General features: G+C 40.1%; 1 protein-coding gene across 2 annotated transcripts in view; it reads left to right on the top strand.

Moving 5' to 3' along the window:
* The window catches only part of NRG3 (neuregulin 3), a 2,179,015-nt gene that overhangs the window by 1,724,697 nt on the left and 430,761 nt on the right, over positions 1-23,557 (top strand). Inside the window, exon 4 of one of the 2 annotated variants that reach the window (XM_069610825.1) lies at positions 21,850-21,876. The exons of the other annotated variant lie outside the window; for it this stretch is intronic. Coding sequence (XP_069466926.1) covers positions 21,850-21,876 — 27 coding nt within the window. The remainder of the gene's footprint in view (positions 1-21,849; positions 21,877-23,557) is intronic. 2 annotated transcript variants of the gene reach the window in all.

Raw genomic sequence — 23,557 nt, 5'->3', positions numbered from 1 at the left:
AAGATAGCCTCCTTTCTTGCTAAGAAAGGAACAACCTTTCTGAGAGCATTGCGGTCACTGGATTTGACGTGGTAGCACATGGAGGTGGTCCAGTAGGAGCACTGTCCGGGGAGTCTGCAACTCACTCAGTGCATTTCACTTTGGCAGCTTTATCCTTTGGTACATTCCCAACAGTGGTAAAGAACTGTCACACCCATGATTCTCTCTGGTTGCTAGAGGTAGGCACTTTCTCTACCTCATTATCTTGGTCCTCTTCATTATCTTTGGAAGTACTGTGCTATTTCTGTTGTGAAAGTCCTCCCGCTGGTGGTGGCTCTTGGGGAGGAGCGATTGCAATAGCTGATGCCATTTTTAAGATCAATAGCAGTTTTGCTAAAAGTCTTCCAATTATGTACTGTGTACTAGATTGTTAATGGATAATGAGTAAGAATAGGTGTCGGAGCTGTGCAAGGGAAATTTTGAAGTTGAAAGTTCCTAGATGAGTAGAAAATGCAGTTTGGAAAAATGTCCGCGAAGCACGGACCTGATAGTGAAGTGCAGACGCGTTCTTAGACACGTCATCATGCCACGCGCCAGTGTATGGTCACGTGGCACTGTCCGGAATTTCAACAATGAAATCAGATGTACGTGGACGTCTACGGACGCAAAATTAGTTGAAAAAGTTGCAAAAAGTGTATAGAAGTATTAAAAATGATGCTAGAAGGTGGGAGTTTTAAGGTGAAACTTTGCAAATTGCACAGAAATATTGCTATTTTGGGTAAGTATGATTTTAGTAAATTGTAGGAAAATAGCATGCAATAGTAAAAACCCATGAAATTCACTGAAATAACGTTGTTATAGGACATTACGGTTAAGTTGCACTAATAAAAATCTATGAAATTCATTGAAAAAACTTTTTTAAAGGAACGTTATGGTTACAAGTAAAACCGAAAAACCTCAGAAATATGCGAGTTATGGTAAGCTAAGCAAACATAACTCGCACCACCACCTTGCACTGCAAATACTCACACCCAGTACATCAAAGATGACATCACACATGTGCAGGGGAAGGGAACGGGGGAAGAGCAGGGGGAAGGGGAAAGTGCAATCAGGACACCAGTGCTGCCAAAAGTGCACAGCTACTGGGTAAGTGTAAGTGCAAGGAGGCTACAGTTACAGTTACATCTCCTAGTGCGTGAGAGGCCCGGAGGCAGTGCGGAGGAGACCGGTCAAGAGGAGCCAGGTACTCAGTGAGACACTGAGAGTAACCATACAACCAGTTGGCAGAGCAGACAGGTCGACAGGTAAGTGAGAGAAAGCAGAGGAGAAAAGGAAGGTGTTGAGCTGCTCCCGGAACTTCAGGTTGTTTGGCTCAAGTTTAAGAAGTTCAGGGAGGCCATTCCAGAGGGAGGCACCTGCAGAGGAGAGGGATCTGCCCTGTACTCTCTGCCTGGAGAAGCATCTGACCCTCAGAGAGTTGGAGGCAGCAGAGCGAAGGGCTCGAGAAGGATTCAGGAAGAATGCATTGAGTGTAGTGTGGGCCCCAGCCCCAGAATGCCTTGTGGACGATGCAGAGGGTCTTGAACTTGACCCATCAAATGACGATCCAACAAGCTTGCAGAACTACTTGTGGGTATAGTGTACATGGTTTATTAGGCTATATGCATGATTATTGCTTGCCTCTGAAGCAATTTAGTTTCTTTTAGTTCCAGTTTCCCTCAGCAACCCTTTCAGTTTTTCGACATATAAAAATAAGTTTAAGTCTACAATACTCCTTGAATATAGGCATGTTGAGAATGCATATGCCTTGCCATTGCCATGGCAAAGTGAATTTATGTGTTGATGAGAAAATAGTAAACATTTAATTATTTTTTATACAATAAACATTTCAAGCATGAAAAAAAAACATCTATTTAACTGTAAATATTACAGCAGTCAATAAATGTCTGTTTTCGAACTTGGCATCCACATAGCTCACATCCACACAATGAATCATTTGCCACATGTCAGAGATCTCACGTGCAAACGGAAACGCACATTCAAACACTACCTCTGGGTTGAAAGCCGATCTGAAATGCACATTACAAGCGGGCTGCACCTACAACCAGCGGAAAGGGCATTTTTTCCCTGCCCACAAAGTAGCTCCGCCAATGTCTAAAAAGCCATATTTCCAGCCAGCCCTAATCTGTGTTTTTACATTTCTTCCATTTTCCGGTACTGTCTTTGTACTAATATGTAACTTCAGTGTCCTTGAATTTCCTATAAACATATATTATTTCTGTAATTTACAAGCCTTCCAAGACAGAGGTTTTATTTCATGGTTGCTTCTTAACATACATGTTTAATATTGCCAAGAGAAATGTGCAACCTTTGCAATGTACCTTTGTACAAAAACGTATAATAATACATGTATAAAAGGCATGTTCCCCCCTATGCTCAGAGCAGCAAAGATGCAGTTTTGTGCCGGTTCCGCCACATACACAATGCAGTCCCGTCTACATTTTGCTCTGACAATACAATGGGAACCCAAACACCCGCTAATATGCACAGCTGCATCCCAGCCATGGTGACCACTGTGCCAGGACAGTCCGCCAGCTCGGCATTGTGTACAGAATGTGGAAGCCTCCACAAACACCAGGGGGACATCCATTTCAGCCCCACTACCTTTTAGCTTAATTGACAGGAGAATTTATGTGTTACTGTTTATTCTCTCCAGGCCACCATTCTCCTAATTTCACTGTATCCTCTACCCTCTTCTCTGTTCCTATTAGAGCCTGCAGTGTGGCTTCAGGAATGAAAAGTTACTAACATTTGGGTAACAAGGAAGTGACTCTATCATAGCCTAGAAACACTTTTGTACAGGCTCGCTATAAATGACTTATCATATCATATCATCGATATTTTGACAAGGCAATGCCCTTCTCCAAGAAGTGATAAAGGTCAAACATTTGTATCTCATCGGATAGAGTGTGGGTCAAATTTCAGAGGTCACCCTTAATATTCTGGCCAGTTTGGGGGTTTACAAACTGTGCTCATAAAGGAAATGTGTGTAAATCATGAATATAATATTAATTGACTATCCAGGTGGCTATTTTAATTCACAAAGGCATGCACAATTTCACACACCGTGACTTCATAAATGTGCTCAATTTCCTTTCAAAATAAAATGTGTATATGTAATATACTGCTTTCAGAATCTGATACACATCACATCTGGAGAACAAGTTATGTGGTGCCCTGTTTTCTTATGTTATGTGACATGTGCGGTTGATCTCGAATGCCAATCAAATGCCATTGACTGTCCCAAAAACATATGCTATAACTCTCTTTGAGTCTCTGTTCATTGTCTGAGGAAAGCTGCGTAAGATTTACTACGTGTATAATCGGATCGGGAAATTATGACCTCTATGGAAAACTGAAATTTAAAAAATTATGGTTAGGAGTGGATGTGCTATATTGTTGATTCTGATATAATGTAACATAATGATCAGTATTACTCACATCTTTTGCTACTTTAGATACTCAAGACAGCTTACAGTTACAATATTTGATAAACAAATTAAATTAACTTGATGGCAATATTCATGCTCATCTTATGGAGATTATCTAAAATGTGTTTACATCCATTAAGGAATAGGTTCTTTCTCAAATCACATGCATGTTTTAATCAAATGTGCAGGTGTTGCATAATGTTTAGATAACAGCATATTTATGATTTGTGCACAGTCTTACTATGATATTAAAAAGTAAACAATGAACCACTCAAATGCTAAATTTGTGGTTGTGTAGTTATGTTTAAGTTGCTTTTCCCATAGGAAGAGCACTTTTTGTGCAGCTTATAACTTCGCTCCCCCTGGACGAATCCACACCAAACTTTGCAAATAAAGTATATGACTCACTCTGAATTCTGTTGCAAAGTTTGGTGAGATTTGGTCCAGGGGGGGCAAAGTTATAGGGGTGTCCCAAAATGTCTTTTTTTCCCATAGACTGAATGGGGAAAAATGTTTGCTCACGCCTACAGTCCAAACCGCTGGACGGATTTTTACTAAATTGGGCCAGGAGCAGTGTCTTTGTCCCGAAAGTGTGCTTCTGTAAATTTGGTGAAAATACATCCTGTAGTGTTTTAAAAAATGACCAAAAATAGGTCACAAAAAATTAGTGATATCTGCGGACACACTTCCCTGTTCGCTCCACGGACAGTGTCCTGATTGGCTAATCAGCTTGTGTCATGTCCGCGGACATGCAACGTGTTCACTGATTGGATGGTGAAGAGCATGGAGTGCGTCAGATTTTTGGGGAGCGCCCACCATCTTGTATCCGTGGACATCCGTGGACAGCGCAGTAACAAATGGTGGAGAAAGACAATTTTGGCAAGTGTGTTGGCATGTAAGACTGTATGGGGAGGGTGGGGGGGTGACAGATGGGTCAAATGTTGTATTTATTTAGGTGGCAAGCACCACTTTTGTGTTTGTTGTGTCTGCGGACAGCCGTGCTGTCCTTGATGTCCGTATCAATCAAAATGGGAGTGTCCTAAGGACACGGTACCTATCCGTGTTGTCCGCAGGCAAGTTGGAACAGTTCTAAGAACACGCGTGGTGTCCGGGATGCCCGTAATCAAACAAAAATGGGGGTGTCCTAAGGAGACTATACTTGTCCGTACTGTCCGCAGGCAAGTTGAAACTGTTCTAAGAACACACACAGTGTCCGGGATGTCCGTAATTAAACAAAAGTTGAGGTGTCCTAAAGACACTATACCTGTCTGTACTGTTCGCAGGCAAGTTGAAACTGTTCTAAGAACACACACGGTGTCCGCGGACATAAAAAATGCCCATATGGCATAGTTAAAATGTTTGATTCTATAGGTGTGATCTATGGGTGTGATATGCTGTGGTGGTTGTGACCAGGACCTAGAGTCTTGGGTGCATGGCCGAAGACTCTAGTCCCTGGCCACAACCACCGCAGCATATCACACCCATAGATCACACCCATAGAATCAAATATGTATGAAATATTTGCAAATGTACAGTTTATGCAGTGATTGATTTGTATAGTTTGTATGTGAAGTTTTGGCTACATCATGCCATTAAGATTGTAGAGTTTGGTAACAAGCACTGCAGTATAACATATCCATGGAAGTAAACATTTTGCATACCTGTCCGTGTTGTGCGCAGGCAAGTTGGAACTGTTCTAAGAACACGTGCGGTGTCTGGGATGTCCGTAATTAAACAAAAATGGGGGTGTCCTAAGGACACGGTACCTGTCAGTACTGTCAGCTGGCAAGTTGACACTGTTCTAAGGACACACACGCTGTCCAGGATGACTGTAATCAGGCAGAATGTGGGTGTTCTAAGGACACAATACCTTTCCGTGCTGTCCGCAGGCATGTTGGACCTGTTCTAAGAACACTTGCGGTGTCTGTGGACATAGAAAATGCCCATATGGCATAGTTAAAATGTTTGATTCTATGGGTGTGATCTATGGGTGTGATATGCTGCGGTGGTTGTGGCCAGGGCCTAGAGTTTTGGGTGCATGTGGTGGTTGTGGTCAGGGCCTAGAGTCTTGTGTGCATGGCCAAAGGCCATGCACCCAAGACGAAAGTTATAAGCACCAAACTTATAAGCCACCATCGGTGTGATATGCTCTGGTGGTTGTGGACAGGGCTTAGAGTCTTGGGTGCATGGCCGAAGCACACAAGACCGAAGTTATAAGCACTGAAGTTAGAAGCCACCATGGGTGTGATATGCTGCAGTGGTTGTGGCCAGGGCCTAGAGTCGGCCATGCACCCAAGACCGAAGTTATAAGCACTGAAGTTATAAGCCACCATGGGTGTGATATGCTGCGGTGGTTGTGGCCAGGGCTTAGAGTCTTGGGTGCATGGCCGAAGCACCCAAGACCGAAGTCATAAGCACTGAAGTTATAAGCCACCATGGGTGTGATATGCTGCGGTGGTTGTGGCCAGGGCCTAGAGTCTTGGGTGCATGGCCTTTGGCCATGTACCCAACACTGAAGTTATATGCACTGTTTGCTTCAATGGTTGTGTTATGGAGCAGTATTTATGAGTTGTACTTATTGTAATATACTTACTGTTTGGTTTGGTAAGTGGAGTACATATATTCTTTGTCAATTTCTCTAATAAAAGAAAAGATCATGTTAGTATTGGTAGTTTATAAGGACTTATAACATTGAATAATAGACATTCTTTATTCATATCGATCCTCATATTTAGTACATTACAGACCAGTGTACTGTGCAATTTGCTCAGATTCTGTGTTTGTTTTTCAAATCATTGGGTCTGTGAAAAAAAATCCATGTCGGATAAAAAAAAAACTTTTTTTGTTATTTTACAGTCTATTTGTTTGTTTGTTCTAAGTGTTCACTTGTTGTTTCTGGCTAATGTTCTATCTGTTGGCTTGTTGCAGATTTTTGGAGCAGTTAGATACCTGTTGGCGTATTCTAACTGTCTATTTGTTGTTATAATTTAGTGGTATTGATTTATCTGTTTGGTTGTTACAAAATCTTGGGACAGTTAGATACCTGTTGGCGTATTCTAACTGTTTATTTCTTGATATAATTTAGTGGTATTCATTTATCTGTTTGGTTGTTATAGAATCTTGGGGCAGTTAGATACCTGTTGGTGTATTCTAACAGTTAATAGTTTTTTAATTGAAGTTTTGTTAATGTTTAAGTACAGATTAGTTATTACATTTTGAGATTAAACAAGCGTTTGTAAGATTTGCTGGTCATCTCTGCTTTAGAGCAATGGTACTATCATTACATTCGAACCATCCACATTTCTTTTTAATATATGCCGTGTAGTACCTGCATTGGTTGTGACTCCTGCGTGGTAAATTAAACCTATTGTTGTGAAGGTTTTCTTACCAAGTGATACTTGACCATGTGTGAATCCAATGAGCTTGCATTTGTTTTTGGTACCATCTCCATTGTGACGTAGACGCATTAGTATTACGTATTTACTATGTGTTTGTATTAGTAAGGTGGAGCGATTGTCTGAATTGCAGATAGTACATAATCTACCATGGTTTGCATTTTGTACAAGTTGCTGTAATGGAACGGATTCACAATTAGGTATGGATACATACACAAAGCGCTCATTAGGGATTTGTTGCTGTGTCACATTGTTGCAGAGAGTGCATGTATGTTTCCACATGTATGAAATCTGGAAGATTTCATTTATAGGTATGTTGTTTGTTTTCCAGTACTTGTAGTAAGTACAATAGAAATTCTTGTGGATCTTCTTGTGAGTTTATAGTGAATTTCACCATTCCAGCACAGTTGTCCAATTCTTGTCTTATTCCATGAACACTATACGTGTTGTCAGGATTGTTTGTTGCGTTTCTATGAAGTACTAACATTTGCAAACACAATGGGTCTGTACTGTGTAAGTAAATTTTGTCAACAATTGGTGGTAATTGAAATAGAATATTCATTGCTACATTTGCATAGCAACTTACACCAGTTATATTTGAAGATTTGAATGGACCAGATAGGTCTGTGTCCAAGTCATTTTTTTCGGAGTGTGTGTTGCTTCTTTGAAGAAGTACCTGAGTTACTTTGAGCAATAGGATCTTCTTTGGTTGTGGTAATGGATGAAGTATTAGCTTCTTTTCCTCTCTTTGGAGGATTTGCAGTGAGATCCTGTTGCATTTCTGTTTGAATCAGTTTTCTTTTACAACGTTTTACTTTTTGTGGAACAGGATAAGTTTTTAGATGGGGGTGTATAGTGAACGTGGTCTACTGTATTCTAAAATGCAAGGAATATCAGTGTTTACTTTCCTTGCATCAAAGTTGATTAGAAATAGACTGTCAAGTGTACGTAAGCGTGATGGTGCTACTTAGCTCATACCTTCTTTAAAGACTGTGTTAGCAAAATCTATCAATGCTTTGTCTAAGTTAAGACCTTCTGATTTATGAATGGTGACTGCGTATGCTAGAGTTAGGGAAAATTGTTCTCTGCGTACATAAATGTCTTTGAAGAGAAGGAATCGAGCTGTTCAGCACACTATCCTTTTTACTTCTGAAAGTTTGTCAAAGAGAATATTGACAAACTGAATGTTGTTGTCACGTGGGTATGTTTGAAAGCCAACAACTGTACCCTGTCCTCCATTAACTAGTTCTTGCTCTACATCAAGGTTACGTTTAAGCATTACTCTACAGTTTAAGGATAAATTTTATATTTTCTCCAAATCAGCTGTGTTGGAGATAGAATTTTCTATGGTATTTAATCTTGTTGTGGCTTGTTGACACATGGGTAGTGTCATACCATGTACGTCCAGTTTGTCTGTGGAGCACATTTCAATTATCGGTTGCATTTCTTTTTTCAACATTGTTTCATTGAATTTGGAAAAGCTTGCAAGAGTTGACATTAAGGACATACAATTGACATTTGTATGCGCTAATTGTTCCATAACATCAGTAGCCATGAGTTATGGCAATAAAGTGCATGGATTTGCCGGGTTTTTAATATTGCTTGTGCATGTTGAGATAGTACACCAACTCTAATACTTTTTAAAATGTTGGCGTCGGTGAGGTCTGCTGACTGTTGCATGTTTTCTGTTAATTCTCTGTATTGGAAATGTTGCCAAAGGTTGGCATATCCTATGCTGCCAACAGTTTTACGGCAGAGTTTGTGTCCTAAGGTGTTAAAAATAGGTTCACCTTTTAATGGTGTCAATTGAAGAAGATCTCCGAAAACAATAATGTGTTTTCCTCCAAAGAGCTCTTCGTAGTTTGTTTTAAGTACTTCTTGTAATCTGAGGTGAATCAAAGCCAACATTAGGTTGGAGACCATGCTCACTTCATCTATTAGTAGCATTTTCATTTGTTTTAACGTTCTGCGTAGTTGCATTTCAGCTTCTGTAGAAAGTTTGAAATAATCTAATTTGTTTTGGTGTTCTACTGGCAAAAGTAGTAATTGGTGTAAAGTGGCACCACCTATGTTGTAGGCAGCTAAACCTGTGGGGGCAGTTACAATAGCTGACAGTTTGTTGTTTGTCAATTGTTGAAGGAACTTGCTGATGATTTTTATTAAGAATGTTTTGCCTGAACCAGCTTCACCACTGACGTAGAGTGGTATAGGTTTGTAATTTTGGAAGGTACATTCTTTATTTTCATGTTGTACACCATGTGCAATTTCTTTTGTTACTTCTTGAAATATGCTACACTGCCTATTGTTTAGTTTTGATTGTAGTATAGTTAAGTCTTTTGTATCTTCATACTGACACATGGGGCCTCATTACAAGTCACCCGGTATAGAAATAACGGTGGTGGTAAACCCGCTGCAACTGTTGTTTCCATACCGGGTGATCTCGAGTCCTGCAGGCGGAGGTGTCATTCCCACCAGGTCTGTCCTGGCAGGTTTAACACTGCCCACCTGCAGGCAGACGTGGAAACACCGGCACCATCACGGGATGGTGCCGGTGTTTCCATGGTCTCCATTCCCATTGAGTCCTATGGGACTCAATGGGAATGGGGATTTACCGAATTATGCCTCCGGAATTCCCGGGTCACCAGGGTTGTAATGCCCTGGTAATTCCGGGAATCACGGAGGCGGGATGGTAATACGAGTCCGGCGGTAACCGAGCCGGAAAAAGCGTCAGGTTACCGCCAGACTCGTAATGAGGCCCATAGTGTTTTTTTCTTCTGTCATAGCTAATTCTCCTACATTTGTTATTAGTGGCTGTCCCAGTGGTTCTTGGCTTCCTATTACAGAAGGTTGACTACTGTCAGGAGTGTCCTTATCTAGTTGGGCCTGGAGTTCTTCTTCGTGTTGCTGTCCATTGTGCAACATTGTTTTGTACTGTGTAAAGTTTAAATCAGTGTTAGTGCTTTCATTTGCTTTGAAAGCGTCTTCATAGGAGTCATAGGGCCTCATTACGAGTCCAGCGATAACGCAGCGGTAAAACCACCTGGTTACCGCCGGACACGTATTACCATTCCACCTCCGTGACTCCCGGAATTACCAGGGCATTACAGCCCCGGTGTCCCGGGAGTCACGGAGGCGGAATGGTGTTAATCCCCATTCCCATTGAGTCCAATAGGACTCACTGGGAATGGGGAAGTGGAAACACTGGTACCATCTCGTGATGGTGCTGGTGTTTCCACGTCCGCCTGCAGGCGGGAGGTGTTCAACCCGCCAGGTCAGACCTGGCTGGAAGATCACCTCCCGCCTGCAGGACTGGGGATCGGGGAGTCTGGAATTAACAGTGGCGGCGGGTTTACCGCCACTGTTAATTCCGGACTGCCCGACCCGTAATGAGGCCCATAGTTATCTAGTATTTCTTCTTCTTTTCTCCATGGTTTAAAGAGTTGTAGCAGGGACATGTAATATAGTTCTTTATGTTGAGGAGTTTTTAATGACAATTTGATATGACTAATTAAACTTGGTTTGGTAAGTTTTACTAAGCTGCCTTCACAATTTGTCACTCTGTATCTACCTTTTTTTCATCAGGTTTTATATTATTTTTGTATGTGAAGTTTTGGGCTATGTGGAATAGACAGATGGTTTCCAAAGCGGTACTTCTGTTTGGGTAGTATGTGTCTAGTAGTAAATTGTTTTTCAAAATGTCTTGGCTGTTGGGGTCATTTTTGGCTATTGCTTCTATGTTGTCGCATGATTTGAGAACTCTTTTTATAGATTTAGCAGGACCAAGACTTTGCCATACTATATTTTCAGATTTTCCATACAAAGCAGTACCGGTTAAATGATCTGCAGCTTCATAGCAGCCACATTCTTTATGGGAGAGCATTTTTATACCCAAGCTGTACAATTTCTGAGACAGTGTTTTGTCTGATGACAGGTCATTCCAGAGGTCTTGAAGCTCTGTTTTTTCTTCTTTGGATAAGTAGGCTATGACATATCATGCAACTGCGGTTGAATTGTCTACAATGTACTGCACATCTATGTTTGCATTCCACAATAGGGCAATGATTGCATTGTAATCATTGATATATTTTGCTTCTTCTGTTCTTTTTATGTAATGTGTATTTTTAGGTGATTTAGCTTTAACACTATGTCTAACTGAAGACATGAAGTTGTTCACTTCACCTGTTTCTGTAAATGGTCTAGGGAAACCAAAGCGGCATTTGGTGTAGTATTTCCCTTTGTTTTTGTATTTGCGACGACAATATTTTCCACATTTGTGTCTTTGAAATTGTAGAATTTGTGCATGAAGATCACTATTTGTTGCTTCTGATGGAATCTCACAAGGGACATATTTTTTGATAAACTGTAACACAGTGGCATCACTGTCTTGACCAAATTTAGGAGCATCTTTAATCCATAAAAGCATGTGGATATGTGGTGCTCCTCTGGCTTGGTATTCTTTTCTCCAAAAGAAGTGTTTCAGGTGTTAGTATATCTATGTTTGTTTTGTTTTTGTTTGATATGCATAGGAAATCATGTATATCTTCCCATGCATATTCTGCACAACTTAATGTAACAAACCAAGTGGGTGGGCCAAGGTTTCTTATCATACAAAGTACATTTCCGTGACTTCGGAACCAGTACTCTTTTGTACCACGCATGTTTGCTAACAGATTTGTAATGTTTGATTGTAAAACCTCATCGTTTTCTTGCACTTTTTGTAGTAATTGCTTAGCTGACATATTTTGAAAGTGGGTTCCTGATTTTTATGTGTGTGCAACTCCGTAAAATAGAGTTGCAAGTTCACTTTCAAAGAGTAGGTGGAATATGTATTCCACATTTTGTCCAAATCTTCGGTCTTCAGAATACATCCGTAACAAGCGTTATTCTGATGCTGTTATTTGAATAGGTCTATTATCGTACCTTCCTACTTTGCCAGTATTTAAGAGTAGAGGAAAAGCATGTGCTTCTATACTTTCTTCCCATAAGCTGATTGGTGATCCTTTCGTTTCTCGCATTTGGTACGTTTCTAGTGCATCTTCTATGGTGTCATTAGAGTGTAATGGATGAATTGTATAATGGTCTAAAATATTGGATACTGTAGCAGGATCTAGAAGTTCAAATTGACCAGTTTATGGTGACTCTTGAATTATTTCAGTTGTTTCCCTTAAGTTTACTTCAATATTTATTTCTTTGTACTATTCATTATTGTCTTTTAGATATTGCAAGGCTTGTCTAATTTTATGTAAGTCTACCAGTTGTTGCCAAATGTTTTTGTCTTTTGTAGGTACACCATTTACTAAGACAATTAAAGATTGCTCTATTGGACGTTGCACTCCCAGAATGTGCACATTTTGTTTTAGATCTAATGGTAAATATACTACTTTGCCACAAATGCCTTTCACCAATTCAGAGGGAGGTAATTTTGCTGTTTTTGTTTGAAGGAGTATTATTGCTTGAAATGGGTTCACTGATGATGATGCGCTCATATAAATTGAGTTGTTGCAGGGGTTTTGGTATTGGGAATAATTCCAAATTATTCGTGATAGCACGTGAAGGAGTTTGATTGTTGTCAAGTTTTGTAGTGCAGTAACTGCAAAGTGTTAAGGGGTCAGTTATTTCATATTTGTTTTCTGCTATAAGGTAGAGAGCTAATTGAAACCATTTGGAATCGTCATTGTCTTCTATTTTGTATGTTATGTCTATAGTTTTTGTGTTACTTTTATAAAAAGTTATGCAGCAACACACACACACACATGGTTTGGTACTTCAGCGGATGTACTTTTGAATTTTAGTATATCTTTTTTGTATGTGTGTAGTAGAAGGATGTCATGTGCAGAATTGTTGCTAGTCTGTTGTAAAACTATTGTATTTTGTAAGTGGTTTTCACTTCCAAACTATTTCCTCTTGCTATGGTTGATTTCTTAGAGTAGGTCTTTGACTGTACGATGTAGAAGTTTTTATTTAAATTGGCTAGTGCTAAAGCAGGACTTTTAGCATAGTACAGTTTATAGACTAGATTTCTTATAGTTGAATGATGTGTTGATATAATCTTGATATGATGGAAGCTGCATTTGCAAATAGGTCTTGAAATGCAGGCCAATGAATGTCCTTGCAGTCCTGTGTATTTGCGCACTGGGCAGGTATCCATATTTTGCAGCAGTTATATTTTGATTTTTTCTTTTCCTTTCACATATTGATTGAGGAACTGGCGTAAAGATTTGAAAGATTTTTTGGCAATGTTACACATTGACGTGCATGGCCATTTGTATACTTGACCTTCTGGAGAATTGATACTGAGTTTTCTGTGGATATTTTTGGAAGCAGTATTTCTTGTTCCATTATGGTATTTTTAAGTTTTTCATAACCTCGTCCACTGCTATGGATGGCAATTGTGTTTGTTTGACTTTGTTTGTATGTTACTTCATTGAAATTTGGTTCTGTGCTTGTGGTGTGACTCCATTCACCTCCACAGATATTTAAGAAGTTATTTTTGTTGACATTCCGTTTATTGAGAGCCCTTTTTTGTAATTTAGTACTAGTGTTGTTAGTGTTTTCATTCTGTTTAACACTAACACTAAAATAAATAACTTTCTTTTGAGAAGGATTGCACTGTCTAGCAAAGCTTCTAAGATTAATTTTCTACAGTAGTTTTTAAGGGTTGTGCATGTTTTGTCTCCTGTTTTTATAAGATTCTGAAGGACTCTGTGGCAGAACATTTTTGCTAATATACTTTTTTTGGTATGGTTACTTCCTACTATATCAAGATTTATAGGAGCAGTTTTAGCAGTAGTGGTAACTGCATTTCTATTAATCATTTTCTTTTTTCTTTTACATTTTGATAGATGAGGCAATGTTTCTGTACTGGAAAATTGTTTTGTTTTGCTAAATGACAAAAAAAGAAGGTATGGGTTGGGCTGTTGTGCAATGTATGTGTGCTGTATGCATGAGTGTCTGAATATGATGGCAAAGGTGTATCTGGTGGTGTGTGATTGTGCATTGGGCAGCTACAATTAGTTGGGAAGGCTATTTTTCTATTTGTGTGTTACTATACTGCGGTTCAGATGACAGTAGAAAGTAAGCTAGTGGTGAGGATAAGCATCAATAGTAAATGAAATGGTATAAAATTAAAATAATTCTTTGTTTTGTAATACTAATATTCTAGGGGCTGAGTTATGTTATTTGTGCTCTGAAAAACGGGGATTTGTGTGCCATTCTGCGTGCTAATCCCTGTTTAATAAATGGTGATTTGTGGGCAGAATGGTGCACAAATCTTCATTTTTTTGGTGCACAAATTACATGAATCACCTGCACAGTGTGTTTGAGTAACACATTTTAACAACAAGAGGATACAATTAACATTATAACAGTAACAGTGGAAGAAATTTAAAATTGAGAATCAGACCAAGAAAACAGTAAGTAGAGCAATTAAACTGAAGGGAGAAGGAGAGTAGTGCAGTAGAAGTGAGAGAGGGGGAGGGGTGGGGAAGAGGAAGAGGAGGGAAATGGATGGGGTTAAGGGTGATAATTGGGAGGGGGAAGGAGGGGGAGATGATTAAGGAGATAAGCCAAGGGGGAGGGGGCAAGAAGGTGGGAGGGGTTTCATGGTGGTGAATGGAGAAGGAGAGATTTAAGGTAAGTGCAGAATGAGGAAAAGGTAGAAATAGAGCGGAGTGAGAGAGTTAAGGAGTTCCAGTGAAGGGGGGGCAAAGAGATGGAAGGAGCGGAAATGGGATATGGCACAAGGGGAAGGAGGAACAGTGAGGAGAAAGTGGTTAGGAGAGTGAAGGGAGTGGGAGGGAGTGTAGAAAGAGAGGAGAGAGTAGAGATAAGGGGAGCAAGATTGTGGAGAGATTTAAAGACTAGGCAGAGAAACTAAGGTAGTATTGTACTTACTCTTGTTTTATGGAATTAGCAGGTTTCTTTGTAGTTGGTGTTTGTAGTTCAGATGTTGCTGTTTTCCAGGAGAGTGGTCTTCACTGCAATTGTAAAAGAAAGAAGTTAGTAATTGTGTGTGTTTATAGCAGTGATGTTAATTGAGAGATTCATTTTTATGTCTTTGTAGTAGTATTCTTGTTTGATTTCTGAACGTAGTGTATGCATGCAGTTTCATTTGACTATGTGCAGCCTTTTATATTTAATTGATATTATGTTAGTTCAACATGCTTTGTAAATGAGTAGAATATTAAGTGTATGAAATTCACTTTGGTTTTTAAAACTGTGTTTTAGAATGTTAGGAGAAAGAAGAAATAATGTTATATTTATTTTGCAATTTTTATTAGGTAAATGGCAGAAACTGTATAGAAAAGCATGGAATATATGTATTTGTGAAGCTGTGGGTAATACAGTAGAAGGATGTGATTTACAGGTAGTGGTGTTATTGCAGCTGGGAGCATTTCAATGAAAGTGTCTATGTTTGTGAGTGTATGAAGATGCATGAAATTTTACTGGCTGTGTGTAATTTTATGATACACTACTAAGTGTTTTTCCACAATGTTATTGTTATTTCTTCCATCTTCTAATATTATTATTTTTTTAGATGGGTGTGTGTGTAAAAAAAAAAAATAGATAGCAGACAGGTTTGGAAGTGACAGTTGATTATAGCAGATGGGAAAATTGACAATAAGTTCATTTTATAGTTTATACAGATTAAGTTGCAGTTACTCTGTTTATATGCATTTATAAGAGTTGTACATGTAAGGTGCAGAAAATATGCATACCTGTAGTTTGTATTCATGCATGTGGATATGCATGCAGCTGCAAGTAGAAATCTTGGAGACTTGTAGAGTAGTTTTTGTAGTAGGTGCTTTCCAATTATATGAGACTTGTACTCAGAGTGATCAACAGTACATTTGAAGTGCTGAACTCTGATGATGGAGTTAGATCTAGAGGTCTTGGATGTGATTTGTGGATGGTTGTGTGACTGGTTAGCTGTATCCAATGAGGGAATGGCACAGAGAGTGAAGTGGAAATGGTAGAAGGGCTGTCCAAGTTACGATATGTCCGCGGACATAGCGTTAGTCCGCGGACATCACGTATTACATACAGGGATTTTGGGGTCTAGAGGAATGCAAATGAGAATGAGCAGAGCAACTGATTGGTCAGTAAAGTTTAGTGGGTGTGTTGTGTAAGGAGAGAGTTTTTCAGAAAGTCTTTTTACTGAGAGAAGAAAAGTTAGCTATGGCTGTGCGTTTCATAAAACAGATTGTCTGGATTTTGGGAGACTCATGGATACATTGGTTGGAGGTGCATGCAGAACGCTGTGGAGTGGCGGCAAATCTTGGATTCCCTCATGTGGAAGTGCACTGGCATGGAGTGCTTACAATGAAGTGGCTGGACTTGGTACCTCTCTGTGCTAGTTTGGAGACAGAGCTTCATCCAGACATAATTATAATTTATTGTGGAGGGAACAGTTTAGGACATGTGTCAGGAATTTCTTTACAATTTGCGATGAAAGAAGGACTTGGGAAGGTCATGGACATGTTTCCAAATTCCCAAGTAATATTTTCTCGTATTGCGCCGAGACAAATGTGGCTGCGTTCTTCTTCATTTGGTCCACAAATGGAGAAAGCAAGGCGGAATGTTAATAAGGCTGTTTGTGCATTTCAAAGAGATGTTTGCATGTCCTCTTTACACAATCAAAATATTATGTTTCGTAGCACATATATTTTTTGCAGAGATGGAGTTTATCTTACTTATGCTGGTAATCAGATTTTTCTGAGAAATGTAAAAAATGCATTGCAACTTTTTGTGGAATTACAGCCATCCATTTTGCAGTAGGTGTTGACTATTTCAGAGCCACCACTTCCTCCCAGAGAAAAGTGCATGGTTTTGATAGGGGAGCACCCCAAAATTTTAGATGTCCGTGGACTGTCCGCGGACTTCTAAAAAATGCACAGGGCCGTGCTACATTTATTTACCACTTCTATTTTTAGACTGTGAAAGGCGGCTCTGAAAATAGCCTTTTTTGGGGGGGATTTTTGTTTTATATTTTTTTTGTTTTTTACACACGACACACTAGGAGAGGAGGGGAAAGGAGGGGAAGGGTTGACACCAACCACAGGGATAAGAAAGGGCAGGTGGAGAGAGGAAGATGTAGGGTGGGCCTTATTTAGGTAGTGGGCAGGTCTTCTCGTGCTCCAAGACCGTAGTCTTGAAAGCACTTCGAAGTCTCACCCCCCTGCAGAGTACTGCGTCGCAGTACATACACAAAACTGTGACCCTCGAAAGGTAAGGGTCATCAGCATTGTGAATGGCCAGGGAGGCATCCAGGAGGGATGCACTCTCCCACAGGAGTGTCTCTTGTGGTGAGAGGTGTGGAAACGGAGGATGTAGTAGAGAAACTCAACCTACTACGTTTCTCACAAGGTACCACCTTGCGAACCGCCACACCGTGGAACGACCTTAGGTGCTGCTTCATAGTTGTCGTACAGAAGCTGTACGAACCAGGCTGCCCACGATTTTACACTGGTTGCAGGTGACCTTGTTCGCACACCCATTGGGTACGTTACCATGAATGGTAGATAACCGCCACACCCAAGACTCATGGCGAGTGCTGGTATTAGGGACTTCCACTACCTCATCCTCGTCATCCTCTTCATCCTCCTCTGCATCCTCACGCCTGTTCCCCTCTTCAGGCCCTTGGGGAGGTGGTGGTGGTGGAGTGGGTGGGGGTGGTGCTGAGACAGATGTAGCACCAGCAGGAGCAGCAAGCATTGATGCCATCAGGTCTGATGGAAAGCAGCAGCAAGAGCAGCAAAATACCTGCCAAAGTAGACAATGCTTTGTCAAATAGTCAAAAGCACAATAAGGATGAGCTCTGGGGTATGGCCCTTTATAGGAGTGCGTGTGCGCGCTTCACAGACACCCGCGCTGTCCGTGGACAGATCGAACACCCAAAAACAGCTCAAAAAGTTCCAAAGAGTATGTAGAAAGTCAGGGTCATTGTCTGGGACATGTGCTATGGTCAATTTTTACTATAAAATATTGTGGATTGCCCGAAAAGGTACTTTTAAAATGTTCGGGGATCTGGAGAGTGTTCGCAATTCAGGACACACGCTCAGCGTGGGTGCGGTCACATGATGGCGTCGTGAACATGTCTGCGAAGGGAGCGGGTGTCCGCAGGACACCAAATGCACAGGAACTGTCATGCACATGCGCGCGGGTGCTCTACGGACAGTGTTCGGGTCCTGAAACTAATTAAAAGTGCGACACAAGTGAGATGAACAGTTACGGACAGGCGCAATGTTCGTAGAACTTATGGGTGTAGTGCGCATGTGCGTAGATGTTCTTCAGGCAGTACGGACAGGTATAGTGTCCTCAGGACACCCCCATTTGTTTTAATTACGGACATCCCCGGACACTGCGTGTGTTCTTAGAACAGCTTCAACTTGACGGCGGACATTACGGACAGGTATAGTGTCCTTAGGACACACCTATTTTGTTGTTTATTTATGGACATCCCGGACACCACGTGTGTTCTTAGAACAGTTTCAACTTGACTGCTGACATTAAGGAAAGGTATAGTGTCCTTAGGACACCCCCATTTTGTTTATTTACGGACATCCCGGACACCGCGTGTGTTCTTAGAACAGTTTCAACTTGACTGCAGACATTACGGACAGGTATAGTGCCCTTAGGACACCCCCATTTCTTTTATTTACCGACATCCCGGACACCCCAACTGACTTTTTTTTTTTAAAAAAGGACTGAATTCAAACACACATATGTTTTGTTATTATATATAGATGTACAATTTATGAAAGAGAAGGGGAAGCAGAAACTGACATAAACACAGGGGAATTGGGGGTTTCAAGAGGATGGATAGGAGGAGACGAAGGGATGGAAGTCTCATCCAAACGTTTTTTTCTTTGTGTAGAGGGTTTGGATATAATTGACTGGGATATGGATAGGGGAGACAGGTACATGTGGGGCAATGGTATTTATTTTTTTCTTTTATGTGGGCCTCCACAAACATTTTCAAATGGTTGAAATTTGCCATGAGCATGTCCATTATTTCTTCCATGCGCTGGAGAGTATTTTCCAATGTATCTTTTCGTGTACTATTTTCAATGCGTGTATGTCTGTTAAAATATATATATATATATATATATGTTAAGTGTACATAAAGTAATGCTTATTAATTTGGTTATATAGAGAAGTGTCTACCATTAGTATCACGATCTTCAGACCTTTTCTCACTTGGGAAATTCTCCTCAAGCCATTCTAAAGTACTGGACATTTCTGTGAAAAATATATATATATATTACTTATATTGTATCTAGTACAGACATTTTAGAAATATATAAGAAAAATGAAGTTTACTTACTAGCTTCTGGTAAGTTGTGTTCTTACTCGTCTGTAGATCTGCTGTTGCTCCTAGTTGTGCAGTTTCTGTGAGGTAATTATGTCGGAAGCATATCTTTGTTGTTTTGGTATATTCCATTTTTAGTACATATGGTATATAAATGGATGGTTGATGTGTTAGATATATAGGTTCCACTTCTTATTTATTACTATAATGTGTGTGTGTGCTGTTTTTTTGTAACTTGTGCAGTGATCATATGGCATGATATAAAAATGTAAGATACCCCCTAAGTTTTTGGGTAGTGTTGCTGTTGTCTGCATCCATCCGTGGACATACGTACAGTCCGCGGACATCAAAATCACTAGCTGGGGGTTCAGTATGTTCTATGTTACATGTATATAAAGAAGTCAGGGACATTATGGTTAAGTTGTGTTACTAAAAACCTATGAAATTCAGTAAAACAACTTTGTTAAAGGAACATTTTGCTTAAGTTGCGCTACTAAAAACGTATGAAATTTAGTAAACAAACTTGGTTAAAGGGAAGTTATGGTTCCAAGTAAAACCCAAAAAACCTGAAATTCGCTAGTTATGGTAAGCTAAGCAACCATAACTCGTGCCACCACCGTGCACCGCTAAGACTAACACCCAGGACATCAAAGATGACATCACAAATGTCATTGATGACATCACTGATGACATCATATGTGCATTTACTTTTCATGAAAAGTGTGTACAAGGGATTGTTATTATAATGTTGACAAAAAAAGTGTCAAGGGTCATTGGAATACATATCACGAGCTACTTAGTGCATTAAGCAATGCATTGATATAAATAGCATTCTATTCTGGAATTCTATCCAGTATACTAAGCTACTCATATAGAAACATAGGCATTGTGTGCAGCATACATGATGGAGGTGCAATATTCATAATCTTGCCATGTTGAACAGTGAAATGATAATTGCTTTCTTATTAGAGTTGTGCGTACTGTGAAACATGTAATAAGTAGCTAATGAAACCCACTTACTACATAATTGCATTATTACAGACAAACAACAAAGAGACAACAACACATACAAATATACATATATATAGGGAAAGTGAAAAAGCAGCAGTAGTAGCAGAAAGTGTTCATAACCCAACTGATTGGGCCTCATTCCGAGTACGGCGCTAACCAATGGCGCTATTAACGCCTTGGTTGACGCCGTACCCGGACCGGCAGCGCCTTGGTGGTTGGCGGAATTACCGCCCCATTCCAAGGTTGGCGGGGCGGTAATTCCCCAATCCCCATTTACCCTTCCCCATTCCCATTCTTGCCCCATAGGGCATAATGGGAGTGGGGAAGGCGTCAATTACGCCACCGTAAATTACGGTGGCGTAATTAACATCAAGGTCCCTTAGCGCCATGGTATTTAACGCCTGCTAAAAGCAGGTGTTAAAAGCACCATGGCGCTAAGGGAACTCGGAGTATGGCGGTAAGGGATTACCGCCACCGCTCTCGTTAGCGGTGGCCGCTATCCCTTACCGCCATACTCGGAATGAGGCCCATTATCTTAATGCAGAGAAATGATTGCTCTGTTTCAAAGCTGTTATTTCCCCTATGTATATGTATAGCATGATGTGATACGACCCTAAGGAAAGTAGTGTGAGTACAATGTATACACATATGAGCATATACAGGGAAAGTACAGTAATAAAAAAACAAGAAAACTATCAGAAAGTGCTGATAACCTACTAATTATCTTCATGCACAGAAAGCATTGCTGTCTTTCAAGCTTGTGTCTTCACCTATGTATATGTTTCATATGATGTGAATGGACCCTAAGGGAATTACTGTAAGAACATGCTTCAAGGATAAGTCTACAACTATAGTACCTTTTCAATGTTTTGTTCCTGACTGTTACTGAAGAAAACCATGTGGCCTAGATATGTCAGTAAAGGAAAAAAGGAGAGCCAGACATGTCATGTCATAAGTGAAGTCATCAATGACATTTGTGGTGTCATCTTTGATATCCTGGGTGTTAGTCTTAGCAGTGCACCGTGGTGGCGCGTGTTATGTTTGCTTAGCTTACCATAACTAGCGAATTTCAGGGATTTTTCGGTTTTACTTGGAACCATAACGTCCCTTTAACAACGTTTTTTTACTGAATTTCATAGGTTTTTAGTAGCGCAACTTAACCATAACGTCCCTTTAACAATCTGTCTTAAAGTCAAACAAAAATACACCTTTAACTTTGGGTTTACACAGATTTTTGTCTTTGCGATGTAAGGTTTGTAAAATGTAAAATTCAGTAACCAGTCACTTCTTGTAATTGGTTATTTATAAAACGCTTAACACCCCAAGGTTTCTAAGCGTGTCCCCGGGGACTGAACCTGTGTTGCTCCACATCGTCTTGCTTCCTGAGTTATCCTCCCTTCTTCTCAACCAGACATAGCCATAGACCTTAAATAAAAAGTTCATCCAAAATATTTTAGTTTCATATACATACAGGGTGCTTCCGACATTGCAAGCAATATATTTTCCTCATTCAATAGTTTGACCTTTCTTGCATAAATGTATTATTGCAAACATATGTGATGATGATCATCAATGTGCAACATCCTATGACACTGAAGAATGATTCTAATGTTTTCTTCCCTTTTGTCTCCCCCTTTTCCTTGACATGCTTTCCTCTGAGTAGCAGAGAACTCGGGAATTGAGTTCATGGGTAAGATATAAAACCTGCTATGCTAACACCTTCCCTCTGAAATGAGCATGTTCAATTACAGATTTCATATCTTTTCTCCTGAAAGATACAATTTTCAACTAATGAAACGCTCACATCACCTGAATCTCAAATATCTGTCTTCAAAGCAGACCGTGCTTCCAACTCCAAAAGTGTAGGGCGAGCGCGCAGGTTATATCACACGAGAGTCTGATTAAGAATAAAATCTGCCACAAAGATGACTTGTTGGCTTAATACACATTTTTGATTCCATGGAGCTAATGAGATTTAAAATGAAGACTATCTGTGATTAAATATTCTGAAGAGCGAAACCAATTATGAATGCAAACTACCGACAGCACTTTTATTTCATTGAACAATATTAATTGCCTACAGGTTTAAGTATTGCGTTTTTCAGATAACTCCCAATGCAATTATTTCCTGGAACTGGGCACTCATGGTGTGCATTTGCACTGTATTTCTTGACCATGAGATGATGTCTGTGCTATGCCTGGCAGCCTGTGTCAGAAAGTAGGTTCACAATATTCATTTCAGTCCACTATTTGCTTTCATCTTTCTAATTGCCTAGACCTTATTTTACATGTTTCTATGTTTTCCATGAAAATAAATTGAAAGATACACGGAACAAAATAATCTAGACATGATCATATATTTTGACAATGAGGCAGAGCAATATTTGAACCAAGGCTTCCTTTGTGAGCATAGGATAGAAGAACAACTTGACCAAATCAATACAGCTACCTCATGCTTTCTGAGGTAACGAGAAACATGGTAACCTAGCTTAGCAAACTTCGAAGTAATGAAAAACATCTAGCGTAATCTCACCTTCATCTGTCGCAATCACAATTATATCGCACTGCAGACCAACATACATGTCCCACTTTTTGTAGAGACTTACATTACAGGAGAATGCAGCATTGAGACATGCAACATGTTTCAGGAGGCTTGGCAGCATATCCTTGGCCTGTGCTCCCTGCCTATACTGCAAGAGTTGTTCAAGAAAACAGTCAGAGATTTTGCACAAGCCCAAGGAGATTTGTATGACGATGAGACCTGTATTTCAAAAAGAAACTGAGCTCTCCTCAATTCCCTCCCAACAACATGTGCTCTTCTATATCCTCTACATTGACAATTTATGCGTTTTCTGTAGTGAGTGGTCTTTCCGAGTATAGCATTTAAGACCAGAGTCTTTAAGTGCCTCCCCTACGCAGAGACAATTACGGAAAGTGATTGATAGCTGACAACGCTGCTTACCTTTTTTCATGAAAATTTCAGCCTCATGGACTCACAGAGTCGCGGGAGTCATTTGGTTGACACCTGGCACTTTATACATTAAATCCTCTCTCCCTTGATCTAGCACATTGATGTACCTTTCAAATACAAAGCCATACAGAACTGTGCAAAAATTCCAAAGTGAACAAAGTCAGCAACGACAGCCTTTTCATTAACGTATGGGATGCAAATCAGTGGAGTGGAGTTAGTGCTCAGGTGTAGATATGTAAATATCCAGACATGATTCATCATTTTCGAACAAAATAGTCTGGAAGTAACTCCTACACAAACGCAATTATTGTTGATGGTGAAGGTGCATTGGGGTGATGTTTGCAGTTGAACCACAGGCACACACCTATAAATACTAATGCAAATTTAGGCAGACCTGAGC

Source organism: Ambystoma mexicanum, chromosome 8 (assembly GCF_040938575.1).
Source record: "Ambystoma mexicanum isolate Mex_15411 chromosome 8, UKY_AmexF1_1, whole genome shotgun sequence".
Taxonomy (NCBI): Eukaryota; Metazoa; Chordata; class Amphibia; order Caudata; family Ambystomatidae; genus Ambystoma; species Ambystoma mexicanum.
The sequence above is the reverse complement of the archived record's forward strand: the minus strand, read 5'-3'. Positions and strand labels throughout refer to the sequence as shown.